Below are 14125 nucleotides of genomic sequence, written 5' to 3' on the forward strand. Positions count from 1 at the left end.
GTAAGTGGGGTGAGAAACCGTGTGCTGGGAAGAGCACCAGCATTAGAATAGCTGGACAATGGCTTCATCTCTGCTACTCACTGCTCTGTGGCCTGGCCAAAGCAGAGAGACACTCCCCATTCTGGTGGAAATGAAAACAGCCAGGCCTGGGGCAAGCCACTGCCCTCTGCAACCCATGTTCTCAACTAAAGAATGAGGCAGAGGGACAAGGAAGCCATGGGGCCCTCAGACTTCTCACAGGCCATGCTTCCCTGATCAGAGGAGTGTCCAGGCCCTGCACAGTAAGTCTCCACACTCAAAAAGGCCAGGCTCAGCCAGGAGAATTGGGGACACTCTGAACTCTGTGCCCACAGTGAGGTTCCCCACCTCCACCCCATGTCTTCTACCCCCACACTTCACTTTCTCTGCTGCCTGTATCCAGTCCTGGGACATGGTTTCACCTGACTTTCCTGCATTCATCTCCCAGTTGACCCTGACTCCCCTCCCTGGGGTGGTTGGCCGAGGCTGGCTGCCTGAAGTTGGCCTCCCCCTGGTTGGTCCTGGAATCTGCTCTTCTGAACTGTCCCCAGTTTCAGTCCTGCAGATGGGCCAGCAGGGTAACAGAGCTGGACATGGGAGGAACAGCTGCAGGGAGGAGAGAGGTGGCTCCCAGGTCCCAGCAGGGCTGCTGAGGAGGACTAGCTGGGAGCCTTTGCCTCTTCTGGGGCCATCCCAGGCAAGAACCATGGGCAGAGCCACACCTGTGCTTCATGGGACGCACCCAACCAGACTGGATCGTCATCTGTTCTCATGGACCAGGCCTGACATATCCCCATTATTAAATACTTTGAATCACCCTGTTACTTCCTACCACCTGGAGCCAGAGAAGACAGACCTGAAACCAAAACCCACAACCACTACAACCCCTGATCAAATAGGAGAATAGACAGAGTCAAATTTGCTATGCCAAGAGAACACACTTTATTGGGGAAATTTCCAGGGAAGCCTAGTTTCGCATAGAGTAAAAGCAGTTAAGTCTAGAAACATGATATAAGAAGTATATTGATAGAAAAATCTGCCAAGCAGGGAACCCCTCTAGGAATTGGGGAGAGTAGGGAGGAGGCTGTGAGGAGCTGGGTCACAGGGCTCTCCACCTTCCTGCAGGCCAGGCTCTGTGCCAGGGGGCTGGGCGGGCTTACAGCGGGCAGGGCTGCAGGTGCTCCCTGGAGGAGATGACCTTCCCATCTCGGATCTCCTCTGTAATGGTGCGGATCTGGGTGCTGATCTGGGGGCCCGGGGCACAGGGCACCATGGGCGCGCAGGGCACAGCCGGGATGTAAGGCACTCTAATGGCAGGCTTGCATTCGGTGGTGCAGGGGTGCGGGGGCAGCCTGGGGAAATGAAATCATATCAGGGTGCATTTGAACTGTGATTCGTATTAAAAGGATTTAGGGCATCAGTTGAGAGCGGTGGGTGATGACAACAAATGGCCTCAGACAGTGCCTCTGAAATCCCTGAGCACTGCAGGCATGAAGACTAGACACTCCCGGCCAGAATACTGATTTGAGAAGCAAAGTGTTGGGGGGTGAATTCCCAGATTCCTTCTGGGACTAGATGGAATCCCAAGGGAAAGGCTTGTCATCGGGGCAGTCACCACACCGCAGCCCTGGGGTCAGGGTCCCAGCGGGTCCTTTCCCCAAGCCCGGTGCTCCAGGGCCACAGGCCACTCACTTGGAATCTTCTCCCTCCAGCAGGCGGCGGTAGGTGGCGATCTCCGACTCCAGCCTGGCCTTGACATCCAAGAGGACCTGGTACTCCTGGTTCTGCCGCTCCAGGTCACAGCGGATCTCGGCCAGCTGGGACTCCACGTTGGTGATCATGAACTGCAGCTGGGACAGCTGGGAGCTGTAGCGGGCCTCAGTCTCCATTAGGGTGGACTCCAAGGAACTCCGCTGTGACGAGAAAGAGGAAGAGCTGCCAACGGGAGGGAATTGGGAATCCCACCCAGCGACCCCCAGCCCTGCGGGTCTGTGTATCATTTGTGACCATGCCCCCCGTGATGACCCATAGGCCAGTGGGTCAGGGAGGTTGCTGCCACCATTGCCAGTCTCTTAGGCAGAGGCCACTCACCATGCTGTGCTGGCCCTGCAGCTCTATCTCCAGGGCGTTGACCGTGCGTCTCAACTCGATGATGTCAGTCTGGCAAGACTGCAGCTGCTCCGAGCTGGACACCACCTGCTGGTTCAGCTCCTCGGTCTGAAACCCACAAGAGGGCCCAGAGCATGGTCAGACCAAGTGAAGCCACTTTAGAGGGGAACCAGCACCCCAGGAGCTTGTGGTCGTGGGCTGCCCCACCCCACCTGGGTGTTGAACCAGGCCTCCACATCTCTGCGGTTATTCTCCACCAGGGTCTCATACTGGCATCTCATGTCATCCAGAATCTTGTTGAGATCCACTGTGGGGGCAGCATCCACCTCCACATTCAGTCGGTCCCCAAGTTGGCCTCGGAGTGCATTGACTTCCTATAAAGAGAAGACAAGATGGCATAAGGTTGCAAAATGGATGCTGGGTTGGGGGTTCGAATGACTGGCTCCAACTCTCCTCCCCCACTTGCCAGCTGTATCACATTAGACAGGATGCCTAACCTCTCTGAGCCTCGTCTCCTCCTGGACCTGGACCTACCCCTTCTGGGGACTTGGGAGAGTAAAGTGAGATGATGCAAACACCAGGCAAGTGGAATTGTTGTCAGGCACTAGACTCCAAATGGAGACTTGGTGTCATGGGCAGGAGTGTGGGATCTGTGTGACCTTAGGCCAGTGACTTAACCTCTCTGCCTCAGCCCTCCCATCTGTACAATGGAGCTTGTAACAGAGTTATACTTCCTGGGATTATTGTGAGGATGAAATGAAATGACAATGAAAAACAAAGTGCTGCAAACAGCTCCTGGCACAGAGTCAGTGGCAGCAAACGTCAGCTGGAGGTACTGTGGAGGGGATGTCACAGTCGTGACTTGGGAACATTGGAACGTTGCATGGTCCTGGCCTCACCTCCTCGTGGTTCTTCTTGAGACACAACAGCTCCTCCTTCAGGGACTCCACCTGCATCTCCAGGTCGGCCCTACACAGGGTCAGCTCGTCCAGGATCCTGCGCAGGCCATTGATGTCGGCCTCCACCAGCTGCCGCAAGCCCAGCTCTGTCTCATACCTGCGCACACAGAATGCCGCCAAGTGTGCGGCAAAGGAGCCATGCACAGGCAAGGGCCCTCTGCCCCACTGTCCCACTACAGTGGCTGATTTGGGGTACACAGCACGGCGGTCCTTTCCCTTGACCCGGAAGGGATCCAGGGCCTATGCCATATCTCCCACTTACATCTCTGGCCTTGCTCCCACCTCACCAGCTCCCAAAGGCAGGAGACAGAGGCACGAGAGCAGCCTGGCACACCTTCCCTGATCAGCCTACTCACTTGGTCCGGAAATCATCAGCAGCAAGCTTGGCATTGTCAATTTGCAGGACAAGCCTGGCATTCTCAGCCTTGGTCAGCAGGATCTGGGGAACAAGGGGTGCTCTGTGAGCTAGGGAAGGCCCAGCAGTGTGGGGGTGAGTGGGAGGGGAGAGCCCAGCTCACAGAGGCCATGCTTCTAAGTACCACTGGCACCTTCAGCATTCCAGCCCTGAGCCCAAGCAAACTTCCGTCCTGGGAGGAACATCACAGGAAGTCAGTGGCCATCAGTCCTAGCATCTGTAGCCCCAAGAGCGGCGCTGTGGGGTCCCCCAGGGTGGGGTGGAGAGAACCAGGCCATCCTGGATTCAGGTTCTGCATCCAGCATTCACAGGCTGTGGGATCTTGAGCAAGTGCTAAATCTCCCTAAAATTCAACTTTGCCATCTGTTAAATGGGTCCAGTAATACCAAGCTCTCCAAGATGAGGAAGAAATAATCCAAAGGATAGGAAGGTGTCAGGCACAATGCCTGTGTCCAGAAGGGGCTTGGCACATGTTATTCTCCTTCCTATAGTGAGAGGATGGGAGGGATGGCTGGCAACAGGTTATGAGCAAGTGAGAGACCAGCAGAGAGGTCTGGGTCCCTCAGCAAACCAAGACGCTAGAGAGAAAGGCTTGCTCTGACAGAACTCCCAAGAATACCATCCCTTCCACAGTCCTCTGGGATGAGACAGACCCTTCCCAGGGGTTGGGCTGCCATAGTGGGGCCAGGTCCCCATTACCTTCTGCTGGAGATCCTCGATGGTCTTGTAATAGGACTGGTAGTCTGGGCAGATGTACGGGATCTGAGCTTCATACCACTCCCGGATGCGTCTCTCCAGCTCAGCGTTCTCACGCTCCAGCTGGCGCACCTTCTCCAGGTAGCTGGCCAGGCGGTCGTTCAGGAACTGCATGGTCTCCTTCTCGCTGCCATTGAAGGCGCCCTCAAAGAACAAGCCACCGCTCCCAAAGCCAGAAGGGTAGCACCCAGTGGACAGGTAGGGGCCAGGCAAGCAGCTCCCGAAGCCGGAGAGGCCCAGCCTGATGGAGGAGGCTGATCCCACAGCACCAGCAAGACTGGGAACCCTGCAGGAGCCTAGAGAGCGGACGGAGGTCACCCGGGAGAGGCTGCCTGCCGTGCCACAGAGGCCCTTGACAGACCCAGAGGAGAAGACTGGGGAGCAGATCTGGGTGGCCATGATGCTAGCAGAGGAAGGTCACAGGATAGCAAGGAGCTCAGGTTCTAGACTCTCAAGGCCTCTCTGGGGCGTTTATATACACTCTCCACGGGGTGTTGGCATTTACTCTTGGGAAAGCCTATTCCTATTCCAGAAAGCTAATCGCATTAGAATGTGATTTTTCCTACCCATCCAGAATTCCTTACCTTGTAAAAAAAAATTTTTTTGAATTTGGATTGCTAAGTCAGGACTCTCAGCTGTTGTCATTTCCTAGTAGAATGTAAACTTTATTGCCTCTTCAAAGATTGTACCAGAGCCCATAAACAGGGAGTAGCCTTATGAATGACATTTTGGTTCCTGCCCTTTCCGCGTGCCTTCTCCTGAGGAGCCCAGCCTGTCCACTCGTCAACTCCAGCCACTCTCCTGCACCTGGGCCACCAGGCTGGTGGAAAAGGAACAAAGGAAACTAAAATTCGTGGAGCTATTATGTGCCAGGCTCACAGTTACTTCATTTATACCTCACAGCAATCCCAGGAGCAGGCCAATACTGCCTCCATTTTACTGATGGGAAGAAAGTGACCCTCAGAATGGTTAAATAAAGAAGCATGGTCAAGGTGAACAGGGAGTAACCCAGTCTGGATCTGAAACCAGGGCTCTTGGACCCAAAATCCTGCACCCGTGTCCTGCTGCTTCCCCCTCACCCCAAGTGCAGACACCCAGAACTTAGGGGCAGGAGACCTAGGTCTAAATCCTGGCTCTGCTGACAATCTGCCCTGTGATATGAGTACTTCACTCCCTCTCTGGCATCCTCAGTGTCCCCACTGGGACAGTAGGGTCATCGGCCTGGCCTGCCTCTTCACAAAGAGACAAGCAGGGTCAAACAGAACAGAAGCAAAGGTGTTTTGTAAAACACAGATTGCTGTCAAAATACTGATTAGTCTTTGATGATGGTTTAAGACTATGGCCAGCAATGGATTGTGGGTGTGAGCCCACGAATGGGGCTGCTTTAGAGGACAGTTTCCTTTTCGGCCTGCCGATCCCTGAACCTCAGAGGACAGAATCGGGACCCCAGGACAGCCTGCCCTGAGCAGCCCACTCAGTCCCTGAACAGGTTACCAAGGTGGTCCGTGCAGGCTCTTTGGACAAACAGGAAATAAAAAGAACAAAGCCCTGCCAGGTAGTCAAGCAAGTCAGGAGGACAACCTGAGAATCAAGGACCACAGGTAAATGTGGTCGTCCACCTCACAACAGGGCCTTTCCCGAGGCTTGGACAACCTGCTTACTCTTCTCCCATGTAGACTTTGTTTGCAAAGCTGGCGTTTATAGAAGCATTTATGTGCTTCTGAAATTGCAATTTACCAACCTCTTAAAATGCTTTATAAGCTTCTTTCTGAAATTACTCAGGAGGGTTGGCCATGGTGCGCACACCTCACCCAGTGCAATAGACACCTCAGATGGGAGTGAGAGTGGGGGCGTCAGGCCTGCAGAGCTCTGGCTGTCTCAGCAGCAGTTGTCTACGGCTGCTGCACCCTCTCTGCCCACCCAGCAGGGCCTAGACTGGGGCTGTCTTAGGGATTCTCCCCCTCAGCCCTGCTGGCATCACAGACTCCGTAACCCTTTGTTGTGGGGGCTTCCTACACATGGTAAAAGGTAACAGCATCCCTAGACCCTCCCACCAGGTGCGTAACAACCCCTAGGCACCCCCTCTCCCCCACACCCCACTATGACAACCAAAGATGTCTCCAGATCTTGCTAAATGTCCCCTGAGGGGCAAAACCACCCCGATTGAGAAAACACTAGACTATCAGGGCAGACCTCCTCTAAGCAACCCTTTGTTTTCTAGGACAACCAGTGCAACACCAGGCTGTTACTGTGGGGCCCACTCGGGCAAGTCCTTAATCCACCCGTGCCTCAAGTTACGTCATTAGAGACAGAGCACACTCGTCCTGAGGGCAGCCCCTTCGCCGAGCCTAGCACAGCTCTTCTGTTTGGAGTCTCTGGCTGATGGACATCTGGAGTTAATATTCGCATTTCCTTTTTTCTTTTAATCCCTCCACTGTGCAACCCACATCCAAAGATGATTCTAGGTTTCTCTCAGGGCAACTGAATAGTCAGGCGTCCGCTGCCCTGGCTGTCCCCCTCACTGCCAGCCAGTGCCTCAGGAGGGCCCACTGCCCCAGGGTCCCGACAGTTGCCCCCAGGGCTGGAGGATGGGATGAGCAGGGCAGAGAAGGTCTTTCAGTCAGCCACAGTCCTCTGACTCTCTCTGCGCTCCAGACTGCAAGGCCGCCTCTCGCCAGGAAGTGTGGGCAGGACCTCATGGGAGGAATTCCTCCGCTCTCTTCCACCCAGAACCCTGGACCCTCATGGGAGGGAGTGAGGCCCAGGAGGAACAGATGCTCTTCCTCTATCTGAGAAGAGAATCTGGGGCTCACAGAGCTGCTCGCCTCCCAGGGCAGGTTCAGGGGACCGCACACACCCCCAACCATGGTGGCCGGCCCTGGAGAAAATCCACCTGTTCCGTGGAAAGTAAACCAGGTAGAAGGTTTTCTTTCTTTCTGTGGAAAGTAAATCATCAGATTTTATTTCAAAATAGGGCTCTACTCTGAGACCATTCTTTCTAATGTTAATCAAAAATACATGGGGCTAAGGGTCAGGGGGCCTGGACCCCTGGTCAAGCTCTGCCCTAAAATCCTTGTGTGAGCCCTACCTTCTCTGGGAACCAGACCTCTAACCTGAACAGGAAGGGCCTGAACAAGGCAGCCTTGAGGCTCTTTTATCTCAGATGTTACAGGATTTAAGGCCTGAACATTTCCAGTGGAGCTGGCCCATAGTTACCTAGATGTGTTTTTTAGTCATTCACCACCCACCACCCCCACAGCGACTGTCCTTTCTCTGTCACCGACCCACAGAATAAAGAGGAATGACAGAGGTTCCACCATGACATGATTGGGTTTCCTTTTCTTTGCATGGAGCCCAGGTCCCCCTTCACCTCCATGCCCACACATCCCTAGAGAGCAATGGCGTGACCTCCTCCCGGCCTTCCTTCACAGACAGAAACAACATTAACCACCTCCCAAAGCCGTTCCCCAGAAGGCCCCTTTTGGAGTTGCAACATCACCAGACTGGAGAGCAGGCATCCCAGCAGTCTAGGCTGAAGTGACATCTCTGGCTAACTTAGCTGGGGAGTTGACTTTGCAGAAAGGTCTTTGGGGAGTGTCAGGCTAGGCAGTGGGTCTGCTGGGCCTGGATTCAGCCAGACTGTGGTTCAAGACACCTAATCCCTCTGAGCCTCAGGTTTCCCAAGAGGTGAATAGAGATCACAATACCACATTCACAGGGTTGTGAGAACTAAATTGAATGTGCTTGATAAACAGGAACACATTTCACAGATTTAAAAGATCAAAACTGTTCTTAGAACCCATATGTCTGAGCTCTAGACAAATGCTATTTCCAGGACATAAACTGCTCACCCTGGTTTCATAGGATACTGATTTGGAGGCCTAATCTAGCTGTGCAAGTGAAGACAGCTGCTCAAAGAGATGGTGTCCAGGGCAGCAGGGCTCCCTTGACCTGGCCTCTGACCCTTACTCTAGAAGCTTCCAAAAGCCACCTCCCACCCTCGCACAGGTGCTGGTTTTAGGACCACCAAGCTGTCAGGATGCTCTCTGCCTACCTTGGCCTCAGCTCCAGGGACAGGGGGAGAAGGCGAGATGTTGCTACAGGAACAGAAAACACCCTGGCTTTCCCCAAGCACATCTTGGAAGGCCACGAAGTTCAAAGTCAACCACTGAGTCTGTGGGTCCTTCTTTGGTAGAAAGAAATCTCCATTTTTTAATGAGTTTTCGTCTGAAAGCCAAGACTCTCCATAGGCAACAACTGCAGAAATCAAGCTGAGTTTCCTGCCCAGCTCTGAGCAGCCCCTTGAACACAGAACGTGTCCAGCACAGCCTGTCAGTGTGCCCAAGGAGGAAAGGACTCCTTGGAGCAGGGTCCCTAGTTCCCTGCTTTTCTGGGCTGCGGTCAGAATGTGCCAGCCGCCCCACTGCCACAGCACCCCAAAGCCATCAGAGGAAGCAGATAGTGGATCGTGGGGCAGCAAGTCTCCTTCCTACAAATAGGCACCAAAAGGAATAAGATCATTCAGGGAGTCCAGTAGCTTTCTGCTCGCTTGGGGCTCATCTTCCTTGTTTTCTCCCACTACCTATTCCATTTTTGATGTCCATACACACAGGTGTTGCAAAATTTCCCACTATCTAAGAGGCATTTAAGAAATGCTGATCCTGTGTTTTAATCTCTTTAGGCCCAACCCAGCACCCACCCAGAAAACAGGGAGACTCACACCAATTTCGTTTCCCCCAGCAGCTGCTTTTCCATTCTAACAAAAAATTATCCAAACAACAAAACACCCCAGATTCCTAGCCCCTCCCAGAAAAACACGATTACTGCACGTTCCATGTCAACCGCATCAAAGCTCCAGCCAAATCTGCTGCCAGCTGGTGTTAGATTCTAGTATAGACATGCAGTAGTATGATGTTTAAGGAAGCATGGGAGGGAAAAAAATTTCAATGAAGACATTCGAGCATCAATTTAACCTGCCCAAAGAATCAGAGAAAGGTTTCGCTCAGTCAGTTTTGATGGTGGAAGACTCAAGTCTGTTTGGCCTGCTAAGGATAGGGTTGCCAGATGTAGCAAATAAAAATACACATGGTGCTTGGGACATACTTGTATTTAAATAATTATTCATTGTCAATCTGCAATTCCAGTTTAACTGGGAGGCCTGCATTTTATCTGGTAATACTCAGTAAGGAAGCGTCATTGGTCGAGAACCTTGGCCAAAGAGGATGTAGCCATTCTTCCTTCCCTCCTCCTGATGTGACCTGTCACCATGACTGGCTGGTCTCAGGGACAAGGCTTCCCTCGGAAAATGGTGGCTTTCTGTCCTTCATGCCCTGTTCTCAGTGGCTGCCCTTATTGTCCTCACAGGCCCGGCGAGCAGTACTTGGAGTGCCTTGCGGAGCTGTCCTCTCTCTCACCCAGGCCACCCAGTGACATTCACCCTGATGGCAGCTGCCTTGAGCAGGGTGACTCAGACCTTCCTAGGCAAGATTTGGCAGGTCCTGCTCCACTCCATTTCCCACTGCCCGAGCCTGTGCCCAAACCTCCACACACCCCCTGCTGTCACCAGACTCACCAGGGTCAGGACCATCTGGACACACACAAAGTGCCCAAGAGGGTCTTTCCCTGCTTCCTGGCTGCCTCTGTCCAGGGCTCAGAGCCCGTGCTCAGGGGCCTCAGGAGAACCGACAAGGAGGCCACAGCCCTGAGCAGCAGCCCCTCCTGAGGCTCTAGGCTCTGTCAAGCTCCTGGCACCCAGCTCCCCAACATGCTGCTCGTGCATGGTCCTGAATCCCCACTGGGCCTTGACAGTACCCTGATTAGGCTTTGAAACTCCCACTTTACCAGGCCCACTTTCCCTGCAACCCTCAGCTCCCCCAAACACAAAAGTACTTACTCTCCCCTGGGGTATGGTTTTGGCAACTGCCCGGGGCCTTAGGATTCTGCTCCAAACTGCTCTTGCCATGGGAGAGGCCCAGAGAGAAGCCCTGACCCCAATCTTAAGCCATACCTCTCCAGTCCTCTCGCACCAAGCTCTTCCTTCCGCATCCTAGGGCCAGAGATTCCTGCACAGCTGGGCTGGCTGACTGCTCCCATCTGAAAGAGTCCAGGGCCTCCTGCTCAGATACACTCAGTCTCTAACTCCCCCCACCCAGCTTTTATGGAGAATTCCAGAGCTGTCACTGCTCTCCCGATGTGCTCAGAGAACCTGTGGTTTGTAGGAGACGCACAGCCAGGCCCACTGGGAGAAAGAAGCTGGTTCCTCAGCCTCCTGCATCCCCTGATTCAGATACCACTTAATTGACCCACAAAGTAAATTTCCCAAACGCCCTGTTTGGCTGAATTCCATTGTCTGCTTTTATGGGGGCTGGTGTGTAATCGATCTCAGTCTTCCTACTAATGCCGGCGTGTCTACAAAGCAGACTGTAGGTTCCAGGTTGTAATTAACCAAGCTTTTTACAGTTGATTCTACTTTCAAAATGGTCTGAGATGCTTAGATGAAAGAAGCCACAGAGTATCACGGCTCTTCATAAAAATGGGCCAGATGAATGAATGCCAGCTCTTTGCCAACTCCCCCAAATCCCTACCCCTGACAGGTGCCTCTAGGAGTCCCAGTATCCACCCACCCTCCAAACCCTCCCAAACTCTGCAGGGGATGGAGTTTGATGTGTGCCCAGCTCTTTCAGGGCTCAGAGCCCCCAAAGGAGCTGCTCAAAGAAAGGGTCACAACACACATGTCCTGCTCCACACCAGCCACCAACAGCCTTGTGCACACACCCGACAGGGGCAGATACCGGGCAGCCCCGAGATGCACTGACCCAGGCAGGGAGAGAAAGGCCCCAGCAGCTGACGTGGAAAAGCTAGACCAGGGCGTCACAGCTGGGCTGGCTGACTGCTCCCATCATTGGCCACAGCTCTCCTGTGACATCTCTTCCTCCTCTTCCTTCAAGCTTCCCTTGGGAGGGACAGCGAGATTCCCCTTGCCAGGAAGCCCTAGGCACCCTCATCTCATACTCTGTGTCTTTAGGGGCTGCCACCCAAACGAGAGGGTCAACAGATGCCCAGCAGGTCTCAGGGCTGCAACTCTGCCCTCAGCCATGCTCTGCTCCCCAGAGTGCCCAACATGAGGCCAGGGACTGGACAGCGCCTCACACTGGGACCAGTCCCCAGGTAGAACCGGGTCTAGGGCTCCGTCCCGCCACCCTGTGTCACAGCAGGTGGCCAGAGGCACTGACCTGCTTCTGGAGTGAGCCTGCCCCCTGCAGGGCCCAGGCAGGACACACAGCACCATGGGGCGGGCAGTTCACTGGCCCATCCGTGGGGTGGAGCCCTGGAGAGAAGGAGGCACTGTTCATGGAGCGTGAGCAGGAGGGTGGCCAAAGCAGCCAGGAGTCCCACAGGCAGCAAGGCAGTGAGCCACTGTGCTGCCGCACCTCTGTGCGGAGGTGCTTCCCTCCAGAGCCTGGCTGGCTCTGAAGCCCTGGCATGCCACAGGAGCCTCCCACGGTCCGGGACTTTGTCCCCTGAGTGGTGGGGCTTGGGACAGAGCCTCTTTCTTGTCCTAGATTCCCAGAGCTGAACACTTGACTTTGACAAAGGGCCAGTCACACTTGTGGAAAACATGGTGGGACATGGATCCCAGCCCTCAACTGGGCAGTCACTTAACCAATCTGGGCCTCAGTTTTAAGATGTGTAAAATGGGTATAATGGTGCCAATTCATAGAATTATTATAAAGATGAAATAAGGATAAAAAGCTCTGGACGAGTAAAGGGCTAAATACATTATTACTTTCCCCTTTATTACTATCGCTTCTATATGGGCATTCCTTGCATGAACCTGTGCTCATTCGCAATCATCAGTGTAGAGATTAGTCAGACACCGATGGAACAGGGCTGCTTCCTTGTGGGTGCAGCCCTGGGAAGAACAGGTGTGAGCCTGGGGTGGGGGTGGGCACCTGTCCAACCCCAGGGAGGACCAATATCAACCCAGCAGGCCTGATAAAGCTGCCCTCCCTTGAATGGCCACCCATGCAGATGACCAAGGAGATAAAATTGAGCCCCAGATGGAAAGGTTAGATTCCACCCCTGCTTCTCCCACCCCGCAGACCAGAAGGTAACCACCTTCTCCCAGCACAGGAGGGTGCCTGGGTTGGCTATGACAGAAATGTCCCCTCCTGGGCTTCTCTCCCAGCGTTGCCAGGATCCCTGGATGGAGCCTAGCTTCTCAGTGTCCTCCCTGGGGTTTGGGTGAAAGGTTCCCAGGTCAGAGCCCCCACCACGCCTAGGGTTTAGCTCATGTCACAGTTCCACATGAACGATGAACCTTATACCCTCCCAAGCTTCCCAACACCAGCTCAGAAAGGGGGGTTGACCCCTAAACAGCCTTGGCCTGGGTCTCAGGGAGAGGGACTGCTCCAGACCCAGCAAGCCAGTAGCTCAACTCCAAGGACCTCTTCTGAGCCACGCCCCTCCTTCTGTCTGGGGGGGTCCTTTTCCTTACACCCTCAGCACAACAAGCTCCCTTAGCACTATTTCCCATTGCTTGTCTGTATTCATTCTCATTCTTCCACTCAACACATTTATTGAGCCCCTCTAACATTCTAGGGATGAGGATGAGGATGACTACAAATTATGCCCTGAAGGAACTCAGGTTCCATTTATGGAGCACTTAATGTGAACCCACGACTATTCTAATAACCTCCGGGGAGGTTGTACTTGGCAGGTGAGGAAAGCAGGCCCATGAGGTAAAGTTGCTTGGCCAGGGTTCCTGGTGGAGTGCACAGCAGAGCCAGGATGCATGGAAGAGCAACATGTATCCAAAGCCTATGGCTTTCTCATCCTGCTTTCCAATACTTGCTGTGACAGTCTCAGCACAGGCAGCCTTGGGGACAGATGGGGACACAGCAAGTAGTGAAAAAAGACCAGAGAAGATCTATGGCAAAAGGTGGGGCGGTGGGCTGCCCTCTGAAGGCTGCATCATTTACTGTTGTGGACAGCTTTCCACCTCCCCTCAGTCCATGAACTCCTAGAAGAAAGAGGCTGCCCTTCTGTTGTGTCTTTCTTTCCAGCACCCAGTGCAGTGCCTGGTACACAGTAGGCACTCACTAAATACCTGCTGAGGAAACTGAGGTAAAAGTTTGGGAGTGGAGGCCATGTCCTATTTCTCTTGGGAGCATTAGCTCCTAGCATAGTTCTGGGCACTTAAACTGAGCCCATTCTCTCTGCAGGGGGAGGTGGAACCTGGACTGACTCCAGAGCAGACACCTTTCCTCGGGCTCAGCGACCTGGATGGGCCGTGTCTGAGCAACCCCTATGGGGCTAAGCAACCGCCTGGAGCCCACAAGCAGGCCTGGGTGGAGGAGCAGGAAAACAGTGAATGAAGGGAATCAACTATTACAGGCGACCAGAGAGGGGAGGACAGGAGAAGTGAGGAGGGGGCAGTTGGCAAGAGCAGCAGAGCCCACCTACCCTCTGGCCTAAAACCCCCCTGACAGCAATCAGATCTAAGCCCTGAGCCCCAAGAGGTGTCCCTCATCCATTCATTCATCCCTTCCTTTGATAAGCATTAACTGAGCCCCAATTGTAAGCTAGCTTGGCCCCTCCAAGCACAAGGTCAGCACTAGCGCAGGTGGACTCAGATGTGCGAAGATGTGTGGATATTTGCATGCACCGGGTGCCACAGAACAGGGAGTGTCCATGTCAGTGTGAGTGTGGAATAAAAACCTGGTAGCTTCCAATAAAACAAAGACTGGGTGCAGAGAGAAAGAGGTGAGGAAGTTCAGGTCAGACTGAGGTCTCTCATTGGCCAAGGGCCTGAGGAGCCCAGCCACGGTGTGGATGCCCATTGTCTTAAAAGGAAGTGCCCACTGCC

General features: G+C 53.8%; 1 protein-coding gene across 1 annotated transcript; it reads right to left on the minus strand.

Annotated features, from left to right (window-relative positions):
* Positions 1–931: 931 nt before the first annotated feature.
* On the minus strand, positions 932–6290 carry KRT36 (keratin 36). The gene is made up of 7 exons (XM_037019784.2): positions 4201–6290; positions 3443–3525; positions 3027–3183; positions 2340–2501; positions 2110–2235; positions 1711–1931; positions 932–1370 (listed from the first exon to the last, which is right to left on the minus strand). The coding sequence occupies exons 1-7, from the start codon at positions 4654–4656 to the stop codon at positions 1175–1177; spliced, it is 1401 nt and encodes a 466-aa protein (XP_036875679.1). The 5' UTR covers positions 4657–6290; the 3' UTR covers positions 932–1174.
* Between the last annotated feature and the right edge of the window lie 7835 nt (positions 6291–14125).

This window comes from Manis javanica, chromosome 4 (genome assembly GCF_040802235.1).
Source record: "Manis javanica isolate MJ-LG chromosome 4, MJ_LKY, whole genome shotgun sequence".
In the NCBI taxonomy this organism is placed as follows: domain Eukaryota; kingdom Metazoa; phylum Chordata; class Mammalia; order Pholidota; family Manidae; genus Manis; species Manis javanica.

Bases quoted from the DNA above. Each gene is read 5' to 3' on its own strand.
- KRT36 (XM_037019784.2), bottom strand. From the start codon at position 4,656: ATGGCCACCCAGATCTGCTCCCCAGTCTTCTCCTCTGGGTCTGTCAAG. The intron at 3,526-4,200 runs GTAATGGGGACC...CTTGTTCCCCAG, and splicing joins TCGAGGATCTCCAGCAGAAG to ATCCTGCTGACCAAGGCTGA. The intron at 1,371-1,710 runs GTGAGTGGCCTG...TCATTTCCCCAG, and splicing joins CTGGAGGGAGAAGATTCCAA to GCTGCCCCCGCACCCCTGCA.